This window comes from Microtus pennsylvanicus, chromosome 11 (assembly GCF_037038515.1).
Source record: "Microtus pennsylvanicus isolate mMicPen1 chromosome 11, mMicPen1.hap1, whole genome shotgun sequence".
Classification (NCBI taxonomy): Eukaryota; Metazoa; Chordata; class Mammalia; order Rodentia; family Cricetidae; genus Microtus; species Microtus pennsylvanicus.
Genome location: NC_134589.1, coordinates 89,759,708 through 89,785,967, shown reverse-complemented (window position 1 = coordinate 89,785,967; position 26,260 = coordinate 89,759,708). Strand labels below are relative to the sequence as shown.

The 26,260-nt window shown below is 46.4% G+C and overlaps 1 protein-coding gene across 2 annotated transcripts in view; it reads right to left on the bottom strand.

Annotated features, from left to right (window-relative positions):
- Rab40c (RAB40C, member RAS oncogene family) overlaps nucleotides 1-25,851 on the bottom strand; it is a 37,650-nt gene extending 11,799 nt beyond the window's left edge. For both annotated transcript variants that reach the window (XM_075941448.1, XM_075941447.1), the window contains exons 1-3: nucleotides 25,769-25,851; nucleotides 25,482-25,666; nucleotides 808-868 (exon numbers count right to left, since the gene is read on the bottom strand). In XM_075941448.1, the coding sequence (XP_075797563.1) occupies nucleotides 808-868; nucleotides 25,482-25,623 (203 nt within the window). In that variant the 5' untranslated portion in view covers nucleotides 25,624-25,666; nucleotides 25,769-25,851. The remainder of the gene's footprint in view (nucleotides 1-807; nucleotides 869-25,481; nucleotides 25,667-25,768) is intronic.
- Nucleotides 25,852-26,260: the final 409 nt, after the last annotated feature.

The window sequence follows — 26,260 nt, the reverse complement described above, 5'->3', positions numbered from 1 at the left end:
TGTCGCATGGGTGCTGGGACCCAAATCTGGGTCCTCACAAAGAACAGCAGTCCTCTTCTTAACCTCTGAGCATCTCTCCAGCCCCAGGAAAACAAGTTTTTATGGGTAAAATTGGAGGAGGTGCCAGGCAGTGGCGGTGCATGCCTTTAATCCCAGCACTTGGGAGGTAGAGGTAAGAGGATCTCTGTGGGTTTGAGGGTAGCCTAATCTACAGAGTAAGTTCCAGGACAGCAAAGACTGTATCACAGAGAAACCCTGTCTCAAAAAACAAAAACAAACAAGCAAACAAAATTGGAGGAAGCTCGCCAGGCGGTGGTGGCGCACGCCTTTAATCCCAGCGCTCGGGAGGCAGAAGAGGATCTCTGTGAGTTCGAGGCCAGCCTGGTCTAGAAGAGCTAGTTCCAGGACAGGAACCAAAAGCTATGGAGAAACCCTGTCTCAAAAATTAAAAAAAAAAAAAATTGGAGGAAGCTTTAAAATAAAACATCCTGGGTTTTTTGTTTTGCTCATCATGGAGAAAAATCCAGTTTGAACACAGTATATTTAAAAGGTTACGGCAAATAAGATGCTTCCTCATGGGGCTGGAGAGATGGCTCAGCAGTTAAGAGCATTGGCTATTCTCCCAGAGGACCTGGGTCCAATTCCCAGCCACCCATGACAGCTCACAACTGTCTATAACGCCAAGATCTGACACTCACAAAGACATATATGCAGGTAAAATATCAACTCACATAAAAGTAAATAAAATATTTTAAAAAAGATGCTTCCTCACTTGGCTTCCATGTTCTCATCAGATTACCAACTCACCAGAGTTCCAGTTTGACACGCCGTCCGTCCAGTAGGATGGTGGTAGTCTTATAGTCAATTCCTGTGAGGAAGCAGAGGGTCAGAGTGTCCATCAGTAATGGGCTTCACTGTGAGGTCCTCCTGCCCAAGTCTGTGTTTTAAACAGAAAAATATACTTCCTCAAATCCCACAATGACCTCCAGGGAAGCAGGAGCAGGAGGAAGGTGCTCATTGCCCTCGGCTATGGCTTTCTCAGGGCACCTGACCAGCTCACATTGTATGGCAACCATGGGCCAGGTAGAAGCCCAGATCAGAATGGGACATTAGAAATACTCAGGCCACACCAGTCTCTCTAATGGCTCTGGACCCAGAATGCCTGGAGGGAAATGGTTCACTCCCGCTGTGACATGTCTTTCCTATGGATTCTACAGTTGACCTCTCAAAAAACAAAGTGCTTCCTAATTCTTCAATTTATCACAGTTCTTAGATACTGCTGCATCACCAAGATGAAGGTATTTACTTACTTACTTAGGTTTTGTTTGTTTTTTGAGACAGGGTAGCCCTGGCCATCCTGAACTTGCTCTATAGACCAGGCTGGCCTCGAAATCAGAGATTAGATTCGCCTACCTCTATCTCTTGAGTAGGTGTGTGCCACCACTGGCTGGCTTCTTACTTAGTTTTTAGAAACAGGGTCTTCAGATGTAGCCCAGGCTGGCCTTAAGCTCATGCAGTGTGCACTGTGTGGACACTGTGTGCACTGTGTGGACCTGTGTGCACTGAGTGTACATTGTTGTCTGTGCACCTATGTCCTTGTGTATCACTATGTCTGCATTGCAGTACAACATCCTCTTCAGGCATCAGTAGCTTCTTCTGAGCCATCTTCTGCCTGGTCAACTAGTAACTGCATCCAAACTTGGTTCTCATGCATTAAAGGACACTATAACAGAGTGAAAAATTGTAACATACAGAAAAAAATATTTGCAAATTATAAATCATTAAGACTGAGAGTTACCCAGGTGGTGGTGGCACACACCTTTAATCCCAGCACTTGGGAGGCAGAGGCAGGCGGATCTTTGTGAGTTCGAGGCCAGCCTGGTCTACAAGAGCTAGTTCCAGAGTTCCAGGACAGGCACCAAAGCTACAGAGAAACCCTGTTTCAAACAAACAAACAGACAAACAAACAAACAAACAAACAAAAAAGACCGAAAGTTCTATAAAGAACACCTTCAATTCAACAATAAAACAACTCAATTCAAAAATGAACAAAGACATATCGCTACAAAAGACATAGATAGCAATGGTCAACAAGCACAAAAAAATTTTGTAGCATTATTGGCAGCCATCAGAAAATGAAATCAGAACCCTATGCTAACCACTGCATACTGGATGACATGGCTAGACACAAAACAGATGGTGAGATAGAGAAACAGGTGGCAATGCTAACACAATAGTGATTACACATATGTACAAACAAGTGGTGCTCCTGAGCTGTGTACTTGGCAAGTGTGGTGAAGACATGGATTTTTGAGACAGGGTTCTCTATGTAGACTACCTGGCCTGGAACTTGTTATACAGCTGGCTTGAATTTGCAGCAATTCTCCTGCCTCTGACTCCTCTACTTCCATGATATAAGGTAGGGGTATTGCATACACGCCAGCAGGATTGACCGCTGGACCAGATCATAGTGCTCCTGGACCCTTTCCCTACTTTCCCCTGAGTTTCTATGGTAGAAGTTCAATGCTGGCAACTGCAGCTTCCAAGAGAAGCTTGTGGGGACACTATTGTGGTGATTTTTAATTAATTAATTACCTTGGTTCCCCCTCCCCCCCAAGGTTTCCCTGAGTAGTCCTGGCTGTCCTTGAACTTAAAGAGATCCGTCTGCCTCTGCCAAGGCAAGTGCCACTACTGCCCGGTGTGTTTTTATTTATTTGTTTGTTTGTTTTGAGGCAGGATCTCATTTCTGTAGCTCTGGCTGTCCTCGAACTCACTATGTAGACTGGGCTGTCCTTGAACTCAAGAGATCTTTCATAGAGATCTGTCTGCCTCTGCTTCCTGAGTACTGGGATTAAAGGCATGAACCACCACACTTTGTACTGATTTTTGTCTCGCCTGTTTGAGAGCCATCAGCAAGAGCTACAGCACACATAGCCTTGACTGTGATCTGGACTCTCCAATCCTATCCCCAAGGAAAGCAACTGCCTGACTACTAAACTACCCCTAGATGGCGCTGTGGCCCCAGGCCTGCCAAGAGTGCAGCAGCTACAACTCAACAGTGGATACCTAGGAAAAGCCTACAATGAGACCATGAGGTCACCAACAAACAGACCTGTCAGCCACATAAAGAGCTATGCTAATGGGCCCGTCACTGTCCTCAGTTGGTTCTCAGGTGGTCCCTGCTGACTGTGACACTGAAAGGCTCCCCCAGCCAGCACAACTGCCTTTCAGAATCAAACATTCTAGCAGCTCCAGCACCAGGAGGGCCTGGAACACTTCAACATGGAGATAGTTTGCAACTCTGGGAACCAGGTCAAGCATCTCAAGAGAGGAGCTTACCCGGGGTGGGTGTTAGGGGGAGGACCAAGGGCCTGTTCTCCACATACACCTAGGTATTCTGGGCTCACCCAGGACACATGGGACAGTCATCCACTAGCCAATGAACCAGCCTCCCCCCATCAGGCTTTAAACATCCAGCAGCTTTTTGTGCTGGAGTAGAGCACAACAGTAAAACGTGATTTGCTACATACACAAGGTCCTGGGTTCAACTGCCAGCACCCAAAATAAAAGGGAGGGAATTCTAGACAAAGTAAATCATTCAATGTGCCAGGCATGCTGGCACACAACTTTAATTCCAGTACTTTGGAGGCAGAAGCAGGCAGATCTCTTGAGTACATGGCCAGTCTGGTCTATATAGTTCCAGAACACTCAGAACTACACAGACAGACCCTGCCTCCAAAAACAAAATAAAAATAAATAAACAGCCAGGCGGTGGCGGCAGTGTACATGCACGCCTTTAATCCCAGCACTTGGGAGGCAGAAGTAGACTGATCTCTGAATTTAAGGCCAGCCTGGTCTACAGAGCGAGTTCTAGGCCAGCCAAGGCTATACAAAGAAATTCTGCCTTAAAAATATAAATAAATAAATAGATAGAAGAAAGAAAGAAAGAAAGAAAGAAAGAAAGAAAGAAAGAAAGAAAGAAAGAAAGAGGAAAGGAGCAGGAGCAGTATAGCTATGTGGCACTGCATAAGTGCCAGTGAATGCCCACCACATGCACCCACTGAGCTAGATTTTTCAGCTCTCCTGCCAGGAAGGAAGTGCAGGTGTTGCCTGGTAGACCTGTGGCTTTAAGGAGGTCACAGGGGTCGGTGACAGGTGGCTTTGCATCAGTACCTTCTAGCAATTCCTTTTTTTTTGGCAAAGTCAGTAAAGTGAAAACTGCTGTCCTCACCTGGAAAGCATCTTCCCTGACTTCTAGTCTTCTAGACTGGCTGAGCTACAGTCCAAGGCTAGTCAGCATCCCCCGAGATTCCTCCAGATTCTGGGCCATTCTCCCCAGCAGAGCTGGGTGATTTTAATCTCTTGGCTCCCAGTTCAGTGTGCAGGACCTCACTACTCCCACTGCTCATTATACAGCTCTGAAGGGGCTCTACACTAAGCAACTAAAGACAGCATAGTTCAATACAAGAGGATGCTTGGGGGTCTAATGACAGTTCACATTAAAGTGTTATGCCAAGATAACCAGGGAAGGAGCCCTTGGCTTGGAAGGGTTCTAAAAGGAGCAATTATCCAAGGCTTGAGGGTAAGTAGGTCCTGAGAAGGAGGGGGCACAGAGGTGGAGTGTAGTGGAAGACACAGAGCAGTGACCTGGAACAGGGCCTGAGCCAGGCACAAGACAGACAGCAGGCATGTGGGGCAAAGGCTGGCAGAGCCACCGGCAAGCTCAAGTCTGAACATGGCTGTAAGGGGATTGGTGGGTGTCAGTAGGGGCCTTTCTACATGAACACTCTGTCAGCACTACTCACTTTCCCCTTCTGTTTAAAAGTATTCTTCTTTTTCACCAGCCAAGACAACACAGCTTAATTCAAGATGCACAAGCTCCCAGAGGACCAGCTGCCCCTCAAGCCCAAGATCATCTGGGCTAAGGCTTCTCTAAGCAAAAGAGCTGCAGACCTAGCCACTACGCACTAGATCTGAAAGCCTCACCTAACAGTTTGGCTCTGTCCTTGTAGTCCTCTCGGTCATTTAAACCCAGCAAAATGCTGCCCCTTGGCAGACTTGAACACATTGTTTTTTAAATGTGCATTGCTGTTTTGCCTGCATGTATATTTGTATAAGGGTGTCAGAGCCCCTAGAACTGGAATTACAGACAGTTGAGAGCTGCCATGTGGAGGCTGAGAATTGAACTCAGAACCTCTGGAAGAGCAGCCAGTGCTCTTAACCCCTGAGCCATCTTTCCAGCCCCCTGAATACAATTTTTAACCTTATGAGATACATACCAAACAAGAAACTGAGGCAAGGAGTTATAATACTTGCTTCACTTATGAGAATAAAATGACTAGCCAGGGTCCTGGCTCTGTCTACCATATATTCAGGGCCTTTTGTTTAAGTTTATATGAAACCAAATCTCACAAAGCTACCCTTGAATTGTGCCCAGTGCCCTGCAACTCCCAACCTTTTCCTCTAACCTCTATCAGAATGTCTTCTCTGCTTGGGGATCAGTGCGGCCTCCATCCTTGGTGCCCTTCCCTCTGTTTGCCTTGCTCCACATGCTCAGATCCTGTCCTTCCTGACCCATGCTGGAGTCCTGGCCCAGCCACAGAAGAAGCAAGATGTGACTGCCTCACTGAATAAGATACCGAGCCATGTGGCTAGCATAGACAAGAATAATGGGCTAATATAAGTTATAAGAGTTAATAAGAAAAAAAAGAAAAAAAAGAGTTAATAAGAAGCCTGAGCTAATGGGCCAATCAATTTATAACTAATATAGACCTCTGTGTAATTTCTTTGGGACTTAATGATTGCAGGAACAGGGCAGGACAGAAAACTCAGTCAACAAATGGCACCCACATGGACAACTGCATTCACATAAAGCATGAGAGAGCTTGGGAAGTAATTATAGACAGAAAAGAATAGAGTAAGGCATGGCTTATTGATAGCAGCATTTTCTCAGGTGGGCTCTGTTTGCTAGAGGCAAATGCGTCTAATTTAAGAGAGGCTTCCTGACTCAGCTTTAGCTGCAAAACCCTGCAGCTCTTTTAAGAGGTCCTGCTACAAAACACTTAAATGGTGTCGATGAAAAGCTGACTGCATGCTTTTTGATTTTCAGCCATAGCAGGAAAAAAGTTGCACCATTTTAAAATGCCGGCTTCCTGGGCTGTCCTGCTAATGCAAACTCTGACTCTTTCAGACAGGAGGTCCAGCTACAGAGCATTTGAGTGTGGTTTGTGAGCACACTGCTGCAGCTTGTTTGGTGGCAGGGACTTTGAAACACCATAGAGTTGTAGTGATAAACATGGCTACAGCCGACATCTGACCCATGCTGGCCAGAGTGACTGTTAAGATAATTGTCCAGGTGTCTCATCTTCCCCCAGTCTTGCCCTTATATTCTATTTACTGGGAGATTATCTTAATTTAATTTCCAGTCTTTTTTTACAATATCCACTGATCTGTTATTTCTAGTAGCTCTTTGGGGTCTGGATATCCCAATAGGGCAGGAACCTGGTCTTTGTTCTCAGAGGTGTGATGCGATGTCTGGAGCTCCCTGGTGTTCCCAGGGTCCTTTACCATACATGCTGACAAGCTTGTTTGTCCCTTCGCTCCCTACAAAAGCCCCTGAAAAGCTGCAGAAGTCGCAGAAGGCTCTGTGACTCTGGCTTGAGAACCAGTGTTTGTGGAGCTGCTGCTAGTCTGTGGGTGTCTCTGGAACCTCTCTTGAACTGACAATTGTGCAATGAAGACCAGACGCTTGCTTTGGGACCCTGTCTGCCAGTGCTGGAGCCAAGGGGTGCCAAGTTCCCCCATTTAGAATGAAATTGGCCTAAGAGGACTCTGTTATTAGCTCCTTGCTTCTCTCCACCCTCATGCACCCGGTGGTGTCTGGTGTCCATGGCTCTATTCTCTAAGAGAATAAGCCTCCTGTGTCTCCTGGTAGAGTGGGACTTTGACATGCCAGCCTCTTGGCACCTGCTCTGAGTTCAGCAGAATTCTTGTGACCACCCCCCTCACTCAGCTATGGCTGCATATCCTGCCTGCTAAACCAACAGCCTTGTATCTTACAAATTTATGTTTAAATTTTTTATTTATTAATTTTGTGTATATGGTGGTGAGAACATGAGCATACCATAGCACACATATGGAGGTCAGAGAACAACTTGGGGGAGTCAGTTCTCTCCTTCTACCACGTAGGGTTTTTTTTGTTTTGTTTTTGTTTTTATTTTGTTTTGTTTTCAAGATGGCTGTCCTGGAACTCAATCTATAAGCCAGGCTGGCCTCGGACTTACAGAGATCCATCTGTCTTTGCCTCCCGAGTGATGGGATTAAAGGCGTGCGCCACCATTGCCCAGCTTAGCACATGGATTCTAAAGATCAAGTTCAGGCTGTCAAGGCTTTGTGGTACCCTCAGTAGCTGAGCCATCTGGCTGGTCCCAGATTTGTGTCTTTTCCAAGACACTTTACTATTACTCAGTGAGCAACTCTCAAGGAAGTGGCAGTTCACTTAACAGCAGAGTTCTGCACATTCCTACCCCACTCCAGGCACTGTTTTCAGGTGCCACAGAGGCTTAAGTCATCACCCAACTGCTGTCAGGTTCGTGTGCTCAAGTGGGGACTGGAGGCAGGGAGGTGGGTTCAGTGGGTGGCAGCCTGAGTTAGACCCAGAACCTTTTAAAAGGTGGAAAGGGAGGACCGGCTCGAAGCTGACCTCTGACCTCCACAAATGTGCCATGGTATGTGTACCTATACTCACAAAATAACAAAGTTGAATTGTTTTTAAATTAAACGCACCTTTAATCCCCAGCACTTACAGGCAGAGGCTGGAGGATCTCTCTGAGTTCTAGGCCAGTCAGAGCTACTTAACAGAGACCCTGTCTCAAAGAAAACAAATAAAAAGGTAGGAGAATGAATGAGTGAATTACTGTGGAGAGCAATTCACACATACACACACATTACTGCTACAAACACAAACTGCCCTCATAGATTCTAAACATTCCCTTGAGGGGATGTGGTCCAGCAATTTGGCTAGGTTGGCTAGCCAAGGAGCTTCTGGAACCTATCTTTGCCACCCCACCCCACACTCCAATTCTGGAATTACAGGCACATGCTGCCATACCTGGCTTTTTATGTGAGTTCTCAGGATCCAAATTCAGGTCCTCATGCCTGTGTAGCAGGCACTTTACTGACAGAGCCATCTCCTCAGCCCTGGGGGACATTTTGTCACTGGGGCAAAGACACACTATATTCAGGACTATTCTGAAGCATGAGGAATATGTTGATGTCCACAATCAGTCAAATGCCTGGCCAGGCTGCCTACAGGGTCTTACTATGTAGCCCAGGCTGGCCTCAAATGCTCCCTTCTCCTACCTCAATGACAGGCACAAGCCCTACTCTAGCCAACATGACTACCTGCTGTAGTCTGATTTCATCACCAATCACCCTTTTTTCTTTGTGAAATGTTTTGTTTTGTTTGTTTTGGTTTTTGAGACAGGGTTTCTCTGTGTCCTGGCTGTCCTGAAACTCACTCTGTAGACCTGGCTAGTCTAGAATTTAGCGATCCTCCTTCCTCTGCCTCTCAAGTGCTGGGATTAAAAGTGTGTTCCATTACACCTGGCTCTTTAGGAACTGTTTTGCAGATATGTATCTAGGCACATTTAAAGTCAGTGCACAATGTATCACTTGGATTTTATTTCTTTTCAACACAATAAATGAGTTTCTACAAAGCACTGTCTGGGAGCAGCTCTGGGCCTGGTGGAACTAAGGGCCATGTCTGTAGGTCTTAGCCTGAAGCTGAGGTCCTGAGACTCCCAAATCCTATCCTTCCACTGCTGGTCTATGTCTAGCCTTTCAGGATGACTGAGGATAAATGGAAGCTGAGAGGGGCAAGCACATGTCAGCTCTAGGCTTGGAGATATGAAAGCAGTTTCAGGAGGCCAGCCAAATAGAACATCAAAACTACCTAGTTGCTTACTCAGTAGTTCCTCAAAGGGTTACTTCATATATGAATTTGGGCAAGAGCAGTAGAGAGGAAGTGATGATAAAAAACAAGTCACTAGTTGGACAGAGTGATGTTGATGTAGCCTGTAATCCCAGCACTCAGGAGGCAGAGACAAGATCTCAATAAGTTCAAGGTCACCGTGGTCCACAAAGCAAGGTCCAGGACAGCCAGGGCTGTTACAAAGAGAAAACTGTCTTAAAAGAGAGAGAGAGAGAGAGAGAGAGAGAGAGAGAGAGAGAGAGAGAGAGAGAGAGACAGAGAGAGAGACAGAGAGAGAGACAGAGACAGAGAGAGACAGAGACAGAGACAGAGAGACAGAGAAAGACTGGGCAGTGGGAGTGCATGCCTTTAATCCCAGCTCTTGGGAGGTAGAGGCTGGTGGATCTCTGTGAGTTTGATACTAGCCAGGTCTACTAAAGTGACTTCCATAACAGTCATGGCAGTTACACAGAGAAACCCTGTCTTGAAAAAATAAAAACAAACAAATAAACAAAACAAAATTTAAAAAAAGGAAGGAAGGAAGAAAAGACTACTTAGAAGCCTTTTCCAGTAGAGTTAGAAGAGTAACGATGCAAACCTGAGCAGGACTTGACCCACCCTTGCTGGAACCCTTTCTCTATAGCTTGGTTTGCAAATCAGAAAAAACAAAAAACCCAGAAACTTTAGTCCCACAACCATAAAGAACCCAATTCTGCTAATAACCCACTGAGCAAAGAAATGAAACCTTTTCCAGAGCTTACCCAACCATGCTAGCTGCCAATACCCTGTTTTTTGGTTTGTTTTTTCAAGACAGGGTTTCTCAGTGTATCTTGGCTGTCCTGGAACTTGCTCTGTAGACCAGACTGGCCTCAGACTCAGAGGTCTGCCTGCCTCTGCCTCCCGAGTGCTGGGGTTAAAGGTGTGTGCCACCACCCATTTGTTGTGTTTTGTTTTCTGTTTGATTTTTTTTTTGGTAGTAATGCTAGGGATTAAACCCTGGGTCTCCCACATGTTCAGTAATATTTTCCCACCAAGGCACACTCAGTTCCCTGTCCACACACTGACGTCAGCTCAGGGAATGGCCCCAGTATGACCTCCAGCTCTGTAAGATAGCGCTACAGCAGTGAGAGAGCTAGGGCTGCACAAAAGTTACAGACCTGTATCCACCTCAGCATTGTGCTTTATACTCAAACTGGATACAAACTGAAACTCTACAGACTCAGGGAATGGCTAAATAATATAAACTGTCTCCACAGGATAGAAACTGTTCTCTGGCTGTTACACAGAAACAGGCACCCACCCATGAGCAAGGCTGAAATGAAAGCAGGATGTAGAGGAATTATCCCTCAAGCAGGACAAGTACATTGGGAAATTATTTAGTAGTCTCTTGGGCTGATAAACACATGAATGACCTGTAACACTGTACTTCTCTGACAGAAACCCACACATGTTCACTAAGCCCATATATGAATTGTACTTTTACTTTTTAAGATTGTTTGTATGTGGTAATGTGCACACAAGTGTTAGTGCACTCAGCAGCCAGAGGCATTGGCTCCCCTGGATCTGGAGTTATAGGAGGTTGTGAGTCACTTAAGAGTTCTCTGGAAGAGCGGTACACACCCCTAACAGGTCAATTATCTCTCCAGTCCACTTGTAAAAAATTGTAAAGGAGCACTCCTTAGAAGAATTCAAATGTGGGAACTATCAAAATCCTCATCGTCTACAGAAGAGACAGGCTTGCTCCAGTATTCACACAGAATGCCATGCAGTAGAAGAAAGGATACCACATACAGCAACATGGGAGAATCTTAATGAGATGGAAAAGGGCCAGACACAAAGAATATACAATGTGACTCCATTTATATATTTTTGTTTATATCTAGAAGACAAAAACTAGTCCACAGTAAGGTCAAGACTGACCAGCAGTTGCTGGGGTTAGAGGCAGAGGTTAGTCAGCATGCGGCTGCACACAGTTCTGGTTTGTCAACATTCAAAGAAATCCCAATTTTTATGTATGTAAATTTACCTCAGTGAGGCTGAGTAGGAGATAAAGAGACTGACAGTGTCAGACGCTGGAGCAGGGCTTACACGCACCACTATTGAGAACACCATGTGCCAGACTGCAAAGAGTCACTGGTGTCTTTAAAATGGTCCACCTGCAACCCCAAACAATACGCACTGCAGGTATTTACCCGAGAGAACCAAACAGACCCACAAAAGGGCTTGTGTATTGTGGCTGTGTTTAATACCTCTTAATTCAGAACGAAAAATAACCCAGATGTCTAGAGCAGAAAAACAGATAAACGAGTCAGTTCTCTCACATAAACACTACTACTAGGGACAGGAGCTCCTGCTCTGCCACGATGGGATCAGAAAGTAAATGATCAAACACTGGGGAGTCTGAGGCAGGAGGGTGTAAGTGGGGCCAGCCTGCCTACATAATAAAATCCTGTGATTTTCTTTACTGGGGGAGGGGATATTAATGGACATAGGAACACATTCCATTTGTGGCATTCTGGAGCAGGAAAAAAAACCTGTAGTGACCAGCAAGACTGGAGCAGTAACTAACCTCACATGGGCAACAGAGAACTTTCTGGGGTATAAACACTGTATCTTGATAAGGGGAATGGCTACCCAGATATCTACATCTGTCATAGCTTTCTCAGAAGTGGTTCTCAACCTTCCTACTGTGCAAACCTTTAATACAGTTCCTCATGTTCTCATGACCCCCAACCACAAAATTTTTGTTGCTACTTCATATCTAATTTTGCTACTGTTATAAATCATAATGTAAATATTTTGAGACAGATATGTTAGAGGTTACAACCCACAGGTTGACCTAGAGCCAGACTCCCAAGATGAGTACATTTTATTATATATAAACTAACTATATCAATAAAATCAAATTAAGAGCTGAGTCTGGTGGGCATGCCTTTAATCTCAGTACTCAGAAACAGAGGTCAATGGAACTCTTGAGTTTGAAGCTACTTACATAGTGAGTTCCAGGCCAGCCAGGGCTACACAAGGAGACACTATCTCAACAAACAAAAAAGAAAAGAGAGAGCAGGTGCTAGTGACGCATGCATGCCTTTAATCCCAGCACTTGGGAGGCAGAAGCAGGCGGATTTTTGTGAGTTCTAGGCCAGCCTGGTCTACAGACCCAGTTCCAGAACAGGCTCCAAAAGCTACACAGAGAAACCCTGTCTTGAAAACTCAAAGACAAAAAAAAAGAGAGAAGGGGGCTAGGGGGAAGGAAAAAGGGAAGGCAGGGAGGAGAAAGAAAAACCAAATTCCAAATTTTTTTGGTTTTGGTTTTGGTTTTTGGAGACAGGGTTTCTCTTTAACTTTGGAGCCTGTCCTGGAACTGGCTCTAAAAAGACCAGGTTGGGGCTGGAGAGATGGCTCAGAGGTTAAGAGCATTGCCTGCTCTTCCAAAGGTCCTGAGTTCAATTCCCAGCAACCACATGGTGGCTCACAACCATCTGTAATGGGGTTTGGTGCCCTTTTCTGGCCTGCAGGCATACAGACAGAATATTGTATACATAATAAATATTAAAAAAAAAAAAGACCAGGTTGGCCTCAAACTCAGAGATGCACCTGCCTCTGCCTCTGCCTCCCGAGTGCTGGGATTAAAGGTGTGCACCACCACTGCCCAGCCATATCAAAATATTTTAAAACCATAGCCAGACGTGGAGTTGGATGCCTTTAATCCAGACTTAGGAGGCAGAGGCAGGCAGATCTCTGAGTTCAAAATCAGCCTGGTCTACAAAGCAGGTTACAGGACAGCCAGGGCTGTCACACAGAAAAACCTTGTCTCAAAAAACCAAAAAAAAAAAAAAATGATGATGATACTGATCATAATAATAAAATAAACCCATGCAGGATATTGATCTGCCTTTAGATTAGTAGTCTCCTTTCAAATGAGAAGACTGAACTGCCTACAAGATGGGCCAGAACGCAGAGCGGAAACAGAGGGAGAGCTTGGGATCGGATCTGCTGGCAAACAAAAGTTTAGCTATCGATGGAGGAACCTGGCATACTGTGGAAATGTGCCACTCTGCTCATGATGCACCTAACAGATGTCCCTAGAAACAGGGGCATTCGCATCTGCTGTCATGGGAAACCAATGCCTGCAGAAGTAGAGAGCACGAGGAAGATGTTAATAGGCACAGTAGTGCCTTCTATACTGATGTGCCAATGCCAAACAGAAAGAAATGCCAGGGGAGTTGTACAGAGGGACAATGCAGGCAGTGTCCAAGTGTTTACTTACTGTTCCAGAACACACATCAGACCAGATCTCTTCTGTCTACTAAAAGCAAGCACACTCAGCATGGAAATCTCAGTGAAACACAGAGCAGTCAAAAACTATGACCACTGTAGCACCAAAACCCGGAGTCAGACTGGAGAGATGGCTCAGTGGTTGAGAGCACAGGCTGCTCTTCCAGAGATCCTGAGTTCAATTCCCAGCAAACACATGGTGGCTCACGACCATCTGTAATAAGATTTGGTGCCTTCTTCTGCCTGCAGGCATACATGCTGACAAAACACTGTATACATAATAATTTAAAAAAATCTTCCAAAAAAAATTTTTTAAAAAAGCCGGAGTCATCATTAACTTTTCATGTTGTTTCATTACACTTCATCTGATATCTATAAAGTGTAAATCACAATCAGCCCACTATATCTATGAGTTCCACATCCATGGCTTTAACAACTGCAAACAAAGTCTTAAAAGAAAATTCACAGGGAGGTAGTGGTGGCTCACGCCTGTTGTCCCAGCACTCAGGAGGCAGAGGCAGGTAAATCTCTGACTTCAAGGCCAGCATGGTCTATTGAGTGAGTTCCAGGATAGTCAGGGTTACACAGAGAAACCCTGTCTCAAAAAAAAAAAAAGAAAAGAAAAGAAAAGAAGGAAAAGAAAAAGAAAAAGAAAAGTATTTTACTGAACACATGCAGATTTTTTTTTAAAGTTGTTGTTTGTTTGTTTTTTAAAGACAGGATCTCATTGTGTAGTTCTGGCTGGCCTGAATATGTCTTGATATGGAGACCAGTCTGGCCTGAAACTCACAGAGATCCTCCTGCCTCTGCCGCCCGAGTGCTGGGATTAAAGGCATACGCCACCACCGTCTGGCTAATATCCCTGTTTCAATAAAATTCATTAAATGTTCCTTTAAATAAGAACATTTGCGGGTTGGAGAGATGGCTCAGAGGTTAAGAGCACTGGCTGCTCTTCCAGAGGTCCTGAGTTCAATTCCCAGCAACCACATGGTGGCTCACAACCATCTATAATGAGATCTGATGTCCTCTTCTGGCCTGCAGGCATACATGTAGGCAGAATATTGTATACATAATAAATAAATAAAATCTTTAAAAAAAAAAGAACATTTGCCAGGTGGTGGCGGTGTACACCTACAATCCCAGAACTGGGGAGGCAAAAGCAGGTGGATTTCTGTGAGTTCGAGGCCAGCCTGGTCTACAAAGAGTTCTAGGATGTTACACAGAGAAACTGTTCTCAAAAACAAACAAACAACATTCAAAGGTTGTATAGCTCACCCAATGAACATAAGCACATCATGTTTCCATTGACACATCCAGGCAATTTGTCTTTCACTTTATTTATAAACAGTCTTGGTTCCCTCTATTGTAACTAGCATTTTCGTAGAACAGAGTCCTAATTACTTGGCCAAAGAGAAGGATTTCTGGGATGCTGCTGACACACCCCTTTAGAAGGAGCACACCCACACACCTCGAGCTCTGTGAGTCACTAGCTGCAGTCTCTGGAGAGCTTTATGGGTAAGCACACCCTTCTGCTGAGTTCAGGGCTCAACCTCTGTCTACCCTTTTCCATTAGTGGCTCCTCTCTGTACACTGTACATGTGGCCCTGGACAGCTGCCCTGGAACTTCAAGGACCAGGTTGCCCTAGCAGAGGAAGCTGCTGTGGGGGCCAGAATAGGTCTGAGTGTACATGAACTCTGATATGGGCTCCTAAGAGTTCCAGGACCTTTTCACTGTGTGTGGGAAGCCTATGTAAGAAAGCTGGGAATTTACTGTAAACTACAGATGGGGCAGAATGCAAAATGCTCTTGCTACAAGATGGACTTCCAGGAAGCATTGCATAAACTATAGTAAGGGAATGCCCTGGCAGGCCCACATTATCTCTGTGGGAAATGTAAAGGCCTGGGAGGACTATCCTTGGCTCTTTTCACGTGACCAAAGAGGATAAGACATAACGCAGGTGCACTCCTCACTGTACCTATCTTTGCTTAAGTTAACTGTACATGTCACCTCATGTTTTGCTTGTTCTAATAATAAAAAATGAGAAACGCTTTGTTTACACTACTCTTAAAAGTCTAGAGTTCCTTGGTTCACTTTTCCCTATTGCAGCTAATTTGATGACTTTAATAAAAAGCCCCACAATTTTTTCATGTTAAATCATAAAAGATAGATAACTTTCAAAGTGGGCTATTTTCTAGCACAGCTTTCTTTTTCTTTTTTTTTGAGACAAGGTCTCATTTTGTGACCTTGGCTAGCCCAATACTCACTATACAGACCAGAGACTCTGCCCGCCGAGTGCTGGAATTAAAGGCATGTGCCGCCGATTGTGACAGTGCACACCTTTAATCTCAGCACTTGGAAGGCAGAAGCAGGTGAATCTCAGTTCCAGGTTAGTTCTGACACACAGTGAGACACTGTCTCAAAATAGAACAAAGCAAAGCAAACAACATCAACGAAATTTCAAACACAACCGTAGTGATTTCTAAGGTTCCAAATGGCTGGTTTTGATTTCCAACACCCATAACAGTTTACAACCATCTGTAACTCCAGTTCTAGGGGATCCAACACCCTCTTCTGGCCTTCACAGACACTGCATAAATGTGGTGCACAGACATACATTCAGATGAAACACCCATACACATGAAATAAAAGTTAAAAATATTTTCTTTTAAAGGCATGCATTGCCAAGAATAGTGGTGTAGGCCTTTAATCCCAGTACTAGGGAGGCAAAGGCAGGCAGGTCTTGGTGAGTTTAAGGCCAACCTGGTCTACTTAATAAGTTCCAGAACAGCCAGAGCTAGTGAGACCTGTCTTTAAAAAACAAAAAAACAACCACAAAAAACACATGTCACCTATGTACACACGTCATTAGGTAACACATGGATACAGAAAGAAAAGTCAAATTTTGTGTTAAGCCTAGTGACACACACTTGTAACCGCAGTACTAGGGAGATTGAGGCAGGACTACAGTGATTTCAAGGTCAACCTAGGCTACACTGTGAATCTAAGGCCAGCCTGGGCTACATAACAAGATCATGCCTCTAAAACAACAAAGTTTTCAATGACATGAGTTGAGTTTTGCTGTTTGTATTATGTGTGTGGGTGCGGGCACACAAAGTCTGAAGCACTGGATGCTCTGGAGCTGGGGTAACGTGCACTTGAGAGCTGCCTGAAGTGGGTGCTAAGAGCAGGAGAGGCCTAACTCCTGAGCCAGCTCTCCGTCTCAAAGTTCTGTGAGTTTCAATGCCAAGCACACGTGGGAGCTGCTATCTCTGTCTCTCACGTGAGCAGTAAGCAAATATTCATTAAACCATGAGAATTTTAAAAAAAGGCAAAAGTTTCTACTCCAGCAACAGGGAGAGAGCTAAGTGGAGGAGAGCAGACTGTGAGCTGGGTGCTCCCCTAGGGCTCCTTCCCACAAAGCCTCAAGGTCCAGAAATGCTGCAAACTTTTCACTGGAGTCACAGCCCTTCTGTTCACACAGGCAACACCCTGGGTATTACTCACTTGCTCATGATGAACTGAGTTTAACTACCTGTGCAATAAACTTAGGCATCAAAGTCCTTCCAATAGGCTCAATGGAAAAACTTCTTTTTTTTTTTTTTTGGTTTTTTGAGACAGGGTTTCTCTGTGGTTTTGGAGCCTGTCCTGGAACTAGCTCTTGTAGACCAGGCTGGTCTCGAACTCACAGAGATCCGCCTGCCTCTGCCTCCCTAGTGCGCCACCACCACCTGGCCTGGAAAAACTTCTTAAACTCGAGATAGATGGATCTCACCTATGCTTTGTACACACTGCATTTGCTGTTACGAATAGTAGTATTTTGTAAAGATTCCCTACGTAATAAGATTCATCTAAGAAAGTAGCATAAATAAGCGAGCTGTAGTTGAACATGTCCATAACTCTAGCACTTGTGATGTGGAAACAGGATCAAGAGTTCAAGGCCAACCTGGGCAGTGGTGGCACAGGCCTTTAATGCCAGCACTTGAGAGGCAGAAGCAGGTGGATTTTGAGTTTGAGGCCAGTCTGATCCACAAAGCTAGTTCCAAGACAGCCAGGGCTGTTACACAGAGAAATTCTGTCTTGAAAAACAACAAAAACAAAAAAGAGTTCAAGACCATTCTTATTATGTGGAGACTTGAGGCCAGCCTGGGTTACATGAAACCCTGTAAAAGGCATAATGCTTATCCCCATGAAAAAAGAGCCAGCATGTACTTAAAGTATCAACTGCACCTAAAGCAGGGGATGCTCAGGCACTCAGGACACAGCCCAGAACTGCTCAAAGATGCACAAGAAGCAGGTCGCCAAGTGAACATCACCAGGAAGACAGTAATGAGGGAGGAGATGGGGCAGCAACAGAAAGCCACCACTTCACCACCGAGAAGGTAAAGGAACATGGTTGGTATCCACTGATACAACAATTCCTACAGGGTGGGAAATCAGTGGGTACAGGAGACATCTTCCAACTGTCAGGGTCCTATTCCATCTGTTCCCAGAGTTTATGGGCCCTGACAAGTGGTACAGCAGATCTCAGCCTAAAGATGCTACAGGGACATAAGGACTCACAGCATAGACAAGACTGCTGACTCACACTCCTCAAGCAAAGTGGTGGCATGGGGCAGGGCAGAGCAGGCAGCCTGGGCAGTGACCTAGCTTCCTTGGTCACACTCCACTTCTTAAGCAGTGACTTTCTGAATCTAAAGAAGAGAGTCTGGGCCACCCTGAAAGATGTCTCTGCACCTGCAACTTGTTCACATGGGTTTATTTGTTTTGTTTTATTTTGTTTTTCGAGACAGGTTTTTCACTGTATAGCCCTGGCTGTCCTGGAACTCTCTCTGTAGACCAGGCTAGCCTCGAACTCACAGAGGTCTGCCTGCCTCTGCCTCCCAAGTGCTGGGATTAAAGGTGTGTGCCACCACTGCTCAGCTTCATACAAGTTTAAAGTGTCTTGAATCCTGAGTTAATTACCCTATTAACTACCTAAAAGGTTAACAGACAACGCTTTTGTATAAGGACAATGGAAAGATGTCTACGAGTCCAAGTAATGTACAACAGTGTGAACATCTGGAAGGAACCAGGTCCACTTCAGCAATAGCATCCAACCTAACCCGCCCCCACACACCCTACACCTGAGCAGAAGCAGCAGCCTGGCCTCTAGGCACACAAACACATGGTTATCAATCATATGGCTTAGCTTTTCCTCCAAAGCTGACATTAAACTCACCAGCCCAGAACTTCTGGCATTTGGCTGTCAACTCTTTGAAATAGTTCATAAACTATGAGGTTACCTGTCCCATTCCAGTACTCAGTTCTAGCCTCTGCTCTTTTTCAGTTGCTGGGATGGATATCCCTCTCAGGACAGAGATGTCCTTCACCAAGGTTAGTTACGGAAATGTGTCACGCAAAGATCTAAGTTTGTACAGTTTGGCTTCGGGACGACCTCCCACTGGAGACCAAGGCTGCTCTGTTTCTTTTGTTGTCCAGAAACACAGGATCAACTCTGGTGAAGCACAGCCCTTTCTGCAGCTCACAGCCTCCTGGCACAGCACCGATGGCACATATTGGTTATAAGACCCTCCAGAAACCACAGTCCATCTCTCCTCCCTCACTGCCATCTGGGGGCTTGGCCATATCACTTCCCACCTAATACTTCTTTTTATTTTATTTATTTTTATGTGTATGAATGTTTTGCCTGCATGTATGTATGTGCACCACCTGCACACTTGGTGCCCTCAGGTCAGAAGAGGAAGTCAGATCCCCTGGGACTGGAGTTACAGATGCCTGAACCACCATGTGGGAGTTGGGACTCAAACCAAGATTCTCTGCAAGAACAAGTGTTCTGTTCGTAACTGCTAAGCTGTCTCTCCAGTGTGCACCCCCCCCCCCATTTTTAAATGGCATCTAGACAGGCAGGCAGTATTTTGCTACAAATCGTCTAGTGTGCCCCACTGTCTTCCTGTTCAGACCCTCCCTTCTCCACTATTCCCATCCTCTCTACTTTCTGAAGGACAAGCGTCCACAGATAAACTCTGCATTTGATATTCTGACCATAGCAAAAGAGTCACACAGGACGTGAGAGTCTCCTGTCATTACCAGATCTGCTGATGACTAGGACACCTCCTCTGCCCCTTAAGTTCAAAATCTGAGCCTACCTTATTCATTTACCATCACTGATACTAGGACTCAGAGGGTCTGGTTTTCCATCTATCTCCTGCCATAGCACGGTCCCCTAGCCACAGGTCTTGGCGCAACCAGCCCCTCTCTCTGTGGATGCTCTGCTTCCCACCACCTTCTCACTGCTGATCCCCAACACCTGCTTTACAGGCTGGTGGCCTTCCTTCTTGTCTTCAACTTTCTCTCAGCCAGCATGCTAAATGCTGAAGATATTCCCTGCACTCCTAGACAGCAGAGATGATGAAGCTCTGGCCAGTGTACAGCCCCACAGCTTCCCGTTCAATATGTCCTAGTTTCGGGCTGAGTGAGGGCAGCATTACAAGGATCAAGCAATTTTATACCTTTCCAGCTTCAATCTTCAAAAAGAACAGGAGGCAAAAGGACCTGCCAAGGCTAGTTCCTTCCCTTCGTGTCCTTTCCGCCCACTTAACTCCCTGAAACTGTTTCCTTCCTGAAACGCCGTTAAATTTAGATCACCTCCAAGCCACAAACAATCACACTGATGGAAAAGATGACATTATATATGCAACATAACAATCTCAAGTGTGACCACACAACACTACCAGAAAGTAGATGGGTCTTGCTATGTACTTGCTATTTGCACATTCATTTGGTCCTGTTTAGGACAATGCTAAGGACCAACAAAAAACAAATATTCTAGTAAGGTGTGATCATCTTAGCACTCAGGAGAGGCAGGAGGATCACTTCAAGGCCAGCCTGGGCTACGTAGTGAGACCCTGTTTCAGAAACAACAAAAAATCAATAAAAGCCAACTGTCTCTAATCTGCTCTGCCTTGTACCCTGAATTCCCAGCCTACAGTGGATGCACTGTTATGGCTGAACAAATGAATGAAATGATGAGGTTGAGGGGGAGGTACATGCACTGTGAGAAAAAGGGACCTAGTTACAGCAAACAAAAGGCCACCAACCCTCCAGGAGGTTGGTGCCCAGGGCAGAATTTGCCAGGCGCAGTGATGGTGTACACAGCACAATGAGAAGGCCTAGACTATTCTCATGGTGGATGACAGTATGCTTCTCTGGGAATGGAGCAAGCAAGTCACCACTTGCAGGCCTGTGAAAAATTATAATGGCCTGTCAAGAAGCAACAACTCTCAGTAAGGATGATGTGGCTTCCCAGATGATAGCTGGGTCAGGTAGGATCTGGGACATGCCTTCCAAGGCGTGGATCTCAAAGTGTGCAGAAGCAATGGCTGTCTGGCAACCCCGGGAACAATGAAGGGAAAGAGAAGAAAACCACAAAGTGCCACTGCTCCACTGTTTGAGGTCTGCCCAGTTCCCTGTCAATGAAGGTTAGGAAAGAGCCAACCAGGAACCCAGGGACCATACCACCCAGGAAACAGTCTGTGCTCCTGAGAGCCTCATCTATAAAATGGGAATCATGGTCCTGAAGATCAAATGATGAACAGAGCCACCCTCAGCAGCATGCCTGGCACAAACCACATGCTGGAGGCATTAGCTGTTATACCAGTGACTGTTCCTATTCCTCCTGGGACAACAGTCTGCCAGAAAATCTGGCATCTAACACAGGGAAGGAAGACAACCCCCACTCCAGTAAGTTATCCCAGAGAATCTACAGTAAAATCTAGAACAAAGTGTCTGCTCTTGGACAGAGAAGAGAAAGGTCTGTGAGGGGTTACTGTAGTAACCATGTGAACCAGCATCAAGTAACAGTCAGCATAAGGAAGCTGTACACAGGCTGTTCATTCACTAGGAAATACACAATTAGGTCAAGCACAACGGATCTGTAATTCTAGCACTAGGGAGGCTGAGGCAGGAGGACAGCAAGTACAAAGCCAGCTAGAGGTATTTAGCAAGACCCTGTCTCAAAAACAGACGACTAAAAAAGAAAGAGGGGTCTATGCAAGCTTCATGTGGGAGCTAGAGATGAAGCAAATGGATGAGACATGGAGTATATGAGTGTTTTAAGTTTCTCCTTGAGGGGGGCTGGAAGGTTGTTTCAGCAGTATCTGTTGCTCTTAAGGAGAACCTGGTTTTAATTCCCAGCATCCTGGAGAAATGGCTCAGAGGTTAAGAGCATTGCCTGCTCTTCCAAAGGTCCTGATTCAATTCCCAGCAACCACATGGTGGCTCACAACCATCTGTAATAAGGTCTGGTGCCCTCTTCTGGCCTGCAGGCATACAGACAGACAGAATATAGTATACATAATAAATTAATTAATTAATTAATTAATTTTTTAAAAAAAACTTTAATTCCCAGCACCCATGTGGTAGCTCATAACTATCTGTTACAACAGTCCCAAGACCTCCATGTCCTCTTCTGGCTTCCATAGGCAATAGGCATACACATGACACACAGACATACATGTAGGCAAAACATTCATATGGTGCCTGCTGCTTAAGCCTAACCTGAGCTCAATCCCCAAAACCCACATAAAGGTGGGAGAGAGAAACAACTCCCAAAAACTGTCTTTTTTTTTTATTATTATTTTATTTTGGTATCTTTGAGACATTATATAGCTCTGGCTGTCCTCAATTCACTAGTAGACTAGGCTGGCCTTTAACTCACAGAGATCTGCCTGCCTCTGCCTCCTAAATGCTGAGATTAAAGGCATGTATCACCACGTCTGGCCAAAAGCTTTATTTTGACCTTCACATGAGTATCATAGCATGTACAGTTCAGTACACACACATACACATAATAATAATAATAATAAAACATTTAAAATTTCCCTTGAAGTCAGGTGGTGGTGGTGCACACCTTTAATCCCAGCACTCGGGAGGCAGAGACAGGTGGATCTCTGTGAGTTCAAGGCTGGCCTGGTCTACAGAGAGAGTTCCAAGAAGGCTTCAAAGCTGCACAAAAAAACCTTGACTCAGAAAACCAAAAAACAGACAAACAAAACAACAAAATAAAACAAAACCCTTGAACCTGTCACTTAGAGAAAAATGAGAGGAAACATGGAGCCAGGATTAGCAAGAATGTTGCTGGCCTCTGGGTCGCTGATGCGACAATACAGCCCTGAGTCTAGCAGGGACCTCCCAGCATGTTGTGACATAGACACACATTATCCACACTCAGGGTACATGCATCGTGATTCCACAAACATCTCCATAACCATCAAATTCCAACATTCATGGCAAAACCCAATGCTGGTCTGTCCTGTAACTTGCTTCCTTCCCGACTCCTGGGCTCAAAGGACGATGGCATCACTCTGCAGTTTCCTTCTACAAACACTAACTCCCAAAGGAAGAGAGAAATGAAATAACATCCATGGACTCATTAACAGATGTGGATCTTTCAGGCCAAGAATATGTAAACCACAGGGGATTTTCCTGAAGGACCTAACACTGAGGAATCTTTGTAGGAGCTAGGGCAAGATGTAGTTGTCTTAACTAAGGATGTTCAAGCTTATAACACAATCTTGTGTGCTGTAGCAATAATGTTTCCTGGGCTCAAGGGTAAATACCCAGTTAGCTGACTTGGGGCCAACATGGACCTATCATTCCAGGGCCATACATGAGAACAGCAGAAACTGCTCACAGAACACACGGCCCTCCCCTTCATGTCTTCTCCCATAACTGAGAATCCACAATGTCTTTGCTATGGAGTATAGATCACCTGCAGGTGAAAAAACATTCGTCCTGCTCCATCTAGAGGAGAATAGACTGTTCTAGAGTCACTGCTGCACCTTCAAAGCCCCAGTGTTTCCAACTCCAAAAATATCAGTGTCAGCAGACCTGGGGGCTCCTGCAGATGCTAGGCATGTGCTCACAGTATCATAATGCCACTGTTTCAGGTGCCAGTGCTAATTAAAAAAAAAAAAGCTGTTTTGATGACTCACATGTTTGTGAAGTCAGAGAGAGAACGATGTTCACACCTGAGGAACAAGCCAGACGAGATGTTAAGACTGTGATCAAGATGGAGTTCAGCGGCCAATAATGAGCAGCAGGCCCCTTCTCAGGTAGGACCCACCCTACCTCTAATCAGAAAAGCCCTGCACTGAGAATATACAAACTGAGGGTTTTTTAAAAATTACTTTTTGTACTTATTTATATTTTATGTGCACTGGTGTCTTTCCTGCATATATGTCTATGAAAGGGTGTCATATGTTGGAGTTACAGACAGTGTGGGTGCTAGGATCTGAACCCGAGTCCTCTGAAAGGGCAACCTGTTCTCTCAATCACTGAGTCACCTCTCCAGCCCCCATACTGAAGATTTTTGTTGTTGTTGTTTTTGTTTTTTCGAGACAGGATTCTTCTGTGTAACAGTCCTGGCTGTCCTGGAACTCACTTTGTAGACGAGGCTGGCCTCGAACTCACATCTGCCCCACAAGTGCTGGGACTAAAGGCATGCACTACCACTGCCCGGCCTGAAGATTTTTGTTTTGTTTTGTTTTTTGAGACAGGGTTTCTCTGTGTAGCCCTGATTATCCTAGAACTCACTCTGTAGACCAGGCCGGCCTCAAACTCACAGAGATCCACCTGCCTCTGCCCGACAAGTGCTGGGATTAAAGGTGTGCACCACCACTGCACGGCCTGAAGACTTTTAATAATAAGGAGGAAAATGAAACATTCATCTATCCTCTAAGAGAAGCAGAAGTCCAGCTCTTTCAACAGCAAACACACTGTGCTCAATCTCCAGGACCAACTACTTTATCGCTTCCAAACACCTCTTCTGTGAAGAGGCCCAAGGATTCTCAGACCCACCAACTTCATTCAGTGAAGAATGTTCCCTGGGTCAGGGACCCAAGGCTCCCAGCACAAAGAGCTGGTATTTGTGCTGTCTGCATTTCAACTAGACGCAAGAAACATGCTGCTCCAGCTGAGCACTCTTCTCTCTCTGCTGCACACTGCAGGAGTCACACAAGGACCTGCTAGTGGGCCCTGGCCTTACAGCTTGTACAGAGTAAAGGCATTTGGTGAATGGCAGCCCTCAGTCTCACATGTCTACACTCTTTAAGTGCTACTGGCCCCACTTCAGTTAGCACGTCACAGGAAATAGGGCAATACACAGTTGACAGAGGAGATGGGGAAAGAGGGTCCAACTGGAGTTTGTATCTATGTACAGTTGAAACTGGTGGTGCTAGACAGAAATGGAGAGTCAGTTTGTGGCCCCCTGCCCCAAAGCACTTCTAAAGGCAAGCCCATCCCCTTCCACACTTCCCTGCCGGAAAGGCAGCCCTAAAGCCTCTCATCCAGTCAAATGCCAGTCAAGGTGGCCTGGCTGGTGCAGAGGTCCCTTGGCATGCGCCAGAAAGTAAAACCATGGCTCTTCCTTTCCTGCCCTCGATGTCTGCTGTAGATGGAGGACGACAGCAGGAGCGTGGGGAGGAGGTACAGAGCGGATTCAACACTGCTGCTCAGAACGAAGGGTCCTCCACTGAAGTCCTGGTCTCATCACCCTGGACAAGTCCTAAGTCCAAAGAGTGGGAGATGCCTTGCTCACACGCTCAACTGTTATTTACCAAACAGCCAGGGCTTGGAGGACTAACAAGACAGGACGAACAAAACCCCAGAGAACGAGGTAAGGAGGCAGAGAAAAGGGACCCAGGAAGAGATCAGGAAGGTAAAACGCACCCAGTGATATAAGAACGGAAGGCACATTGGACATTAATTCCTCCGGAGTCAGCAGCCCCAGTAGCCTGTGATCCAGTCCCACCCACTGTTAACTACAATTTTACCTTAAATACCCAAATTAAGAGACAAGCTCAGGCAAGTGTCAATGATGCAATCTACCTTGTGTATTTTTTGTCACGCACCCGGAAGTTAACAAGAATCACATCGCGGCCGATGTATTTTCTCCCCGCACAGGGTGCGGTGTCTCTGAGCGTTTGCTAAGGGGCAGTGCGGTGGGGATCCGGCCCATCGAGCGGTATCTGCTGCACGGCCCATTCCAGGCCCCAGGAGACTCCAAAGACTTGCCGCTGAGACCTCTCACTAGCCGGCCGCCGTCACCCCGGCCCGCGCCCACTCTCCGACAGATCTCCGGGACAGGACCGGAGGGGACCGCAGGGACACGCGCAGAGGCCGCCCGCGCCAGGCCGCTCCCGCCCCGCGCGCCCACCGTCAAACCCGGCCTACCGTTACTGTAGGCGTATGGGGACTCGGCTGCGCCGTCCTGGAGGCTCTCCAGGATCTCGCCCTTGCCCACGTCGCTGTCGCCCACCAGCAGGAACTTGAGCAGGTAATCGTAGCTCTTCACTGGGCTGCCCTGGGTGCCCATCCTCCCGCCCGCCGCACCGCGGCCCACGGCGCCGCCGCCAGACCTGCGGGCGAAGGCTGGTGAGCGGCCGTGCGGTCTCCACGCTAATGCTCCCGCCCACTGGCCACCGCCCCCAGTGCACCCGCCCCAGTGCCGCCAGCTTCACCTCAGCCTCCCAGCCGTCGCCGCCCGCCGCTTCCCGCACAGCCCCGCGCAGCCCCGCAGCCCCGCCCCCGGATGCGCAGCCGCCATTGGCCACCCTCCGCCGGCCCTCCCCGGACCATTGGCCTGACAGCCTGGCCGTCACGGTCGCCCCGCCCCCACGTCTCCCCACACACACTGTGCCTCCGAGCCCCCGGTCGCCCCGCCCTACCCATTCGCCACTACTATTGGTCTCCTGCCACCCTCTTTCCCACCACTGTTGGTCTATACCCTTGTCCGTCAACGCAGTCCCCTCCCCGCCGCTTCGTACACAGTGTTGCGGTGGCTGGCTATTCCCCGCCTCCTCACTGTGACCATTGGTCACTTCCTCCTGACTTTCCTGAAATCATTGGTCGCCTTGCACGTCTGTCTGCCCTACTGCTTCCTGCAGACTACCTCAGAGCCGTCGCGGCCGGGTTCACGGACTTGCAACACCCTGGCCTCCCGCCCCCCTCGC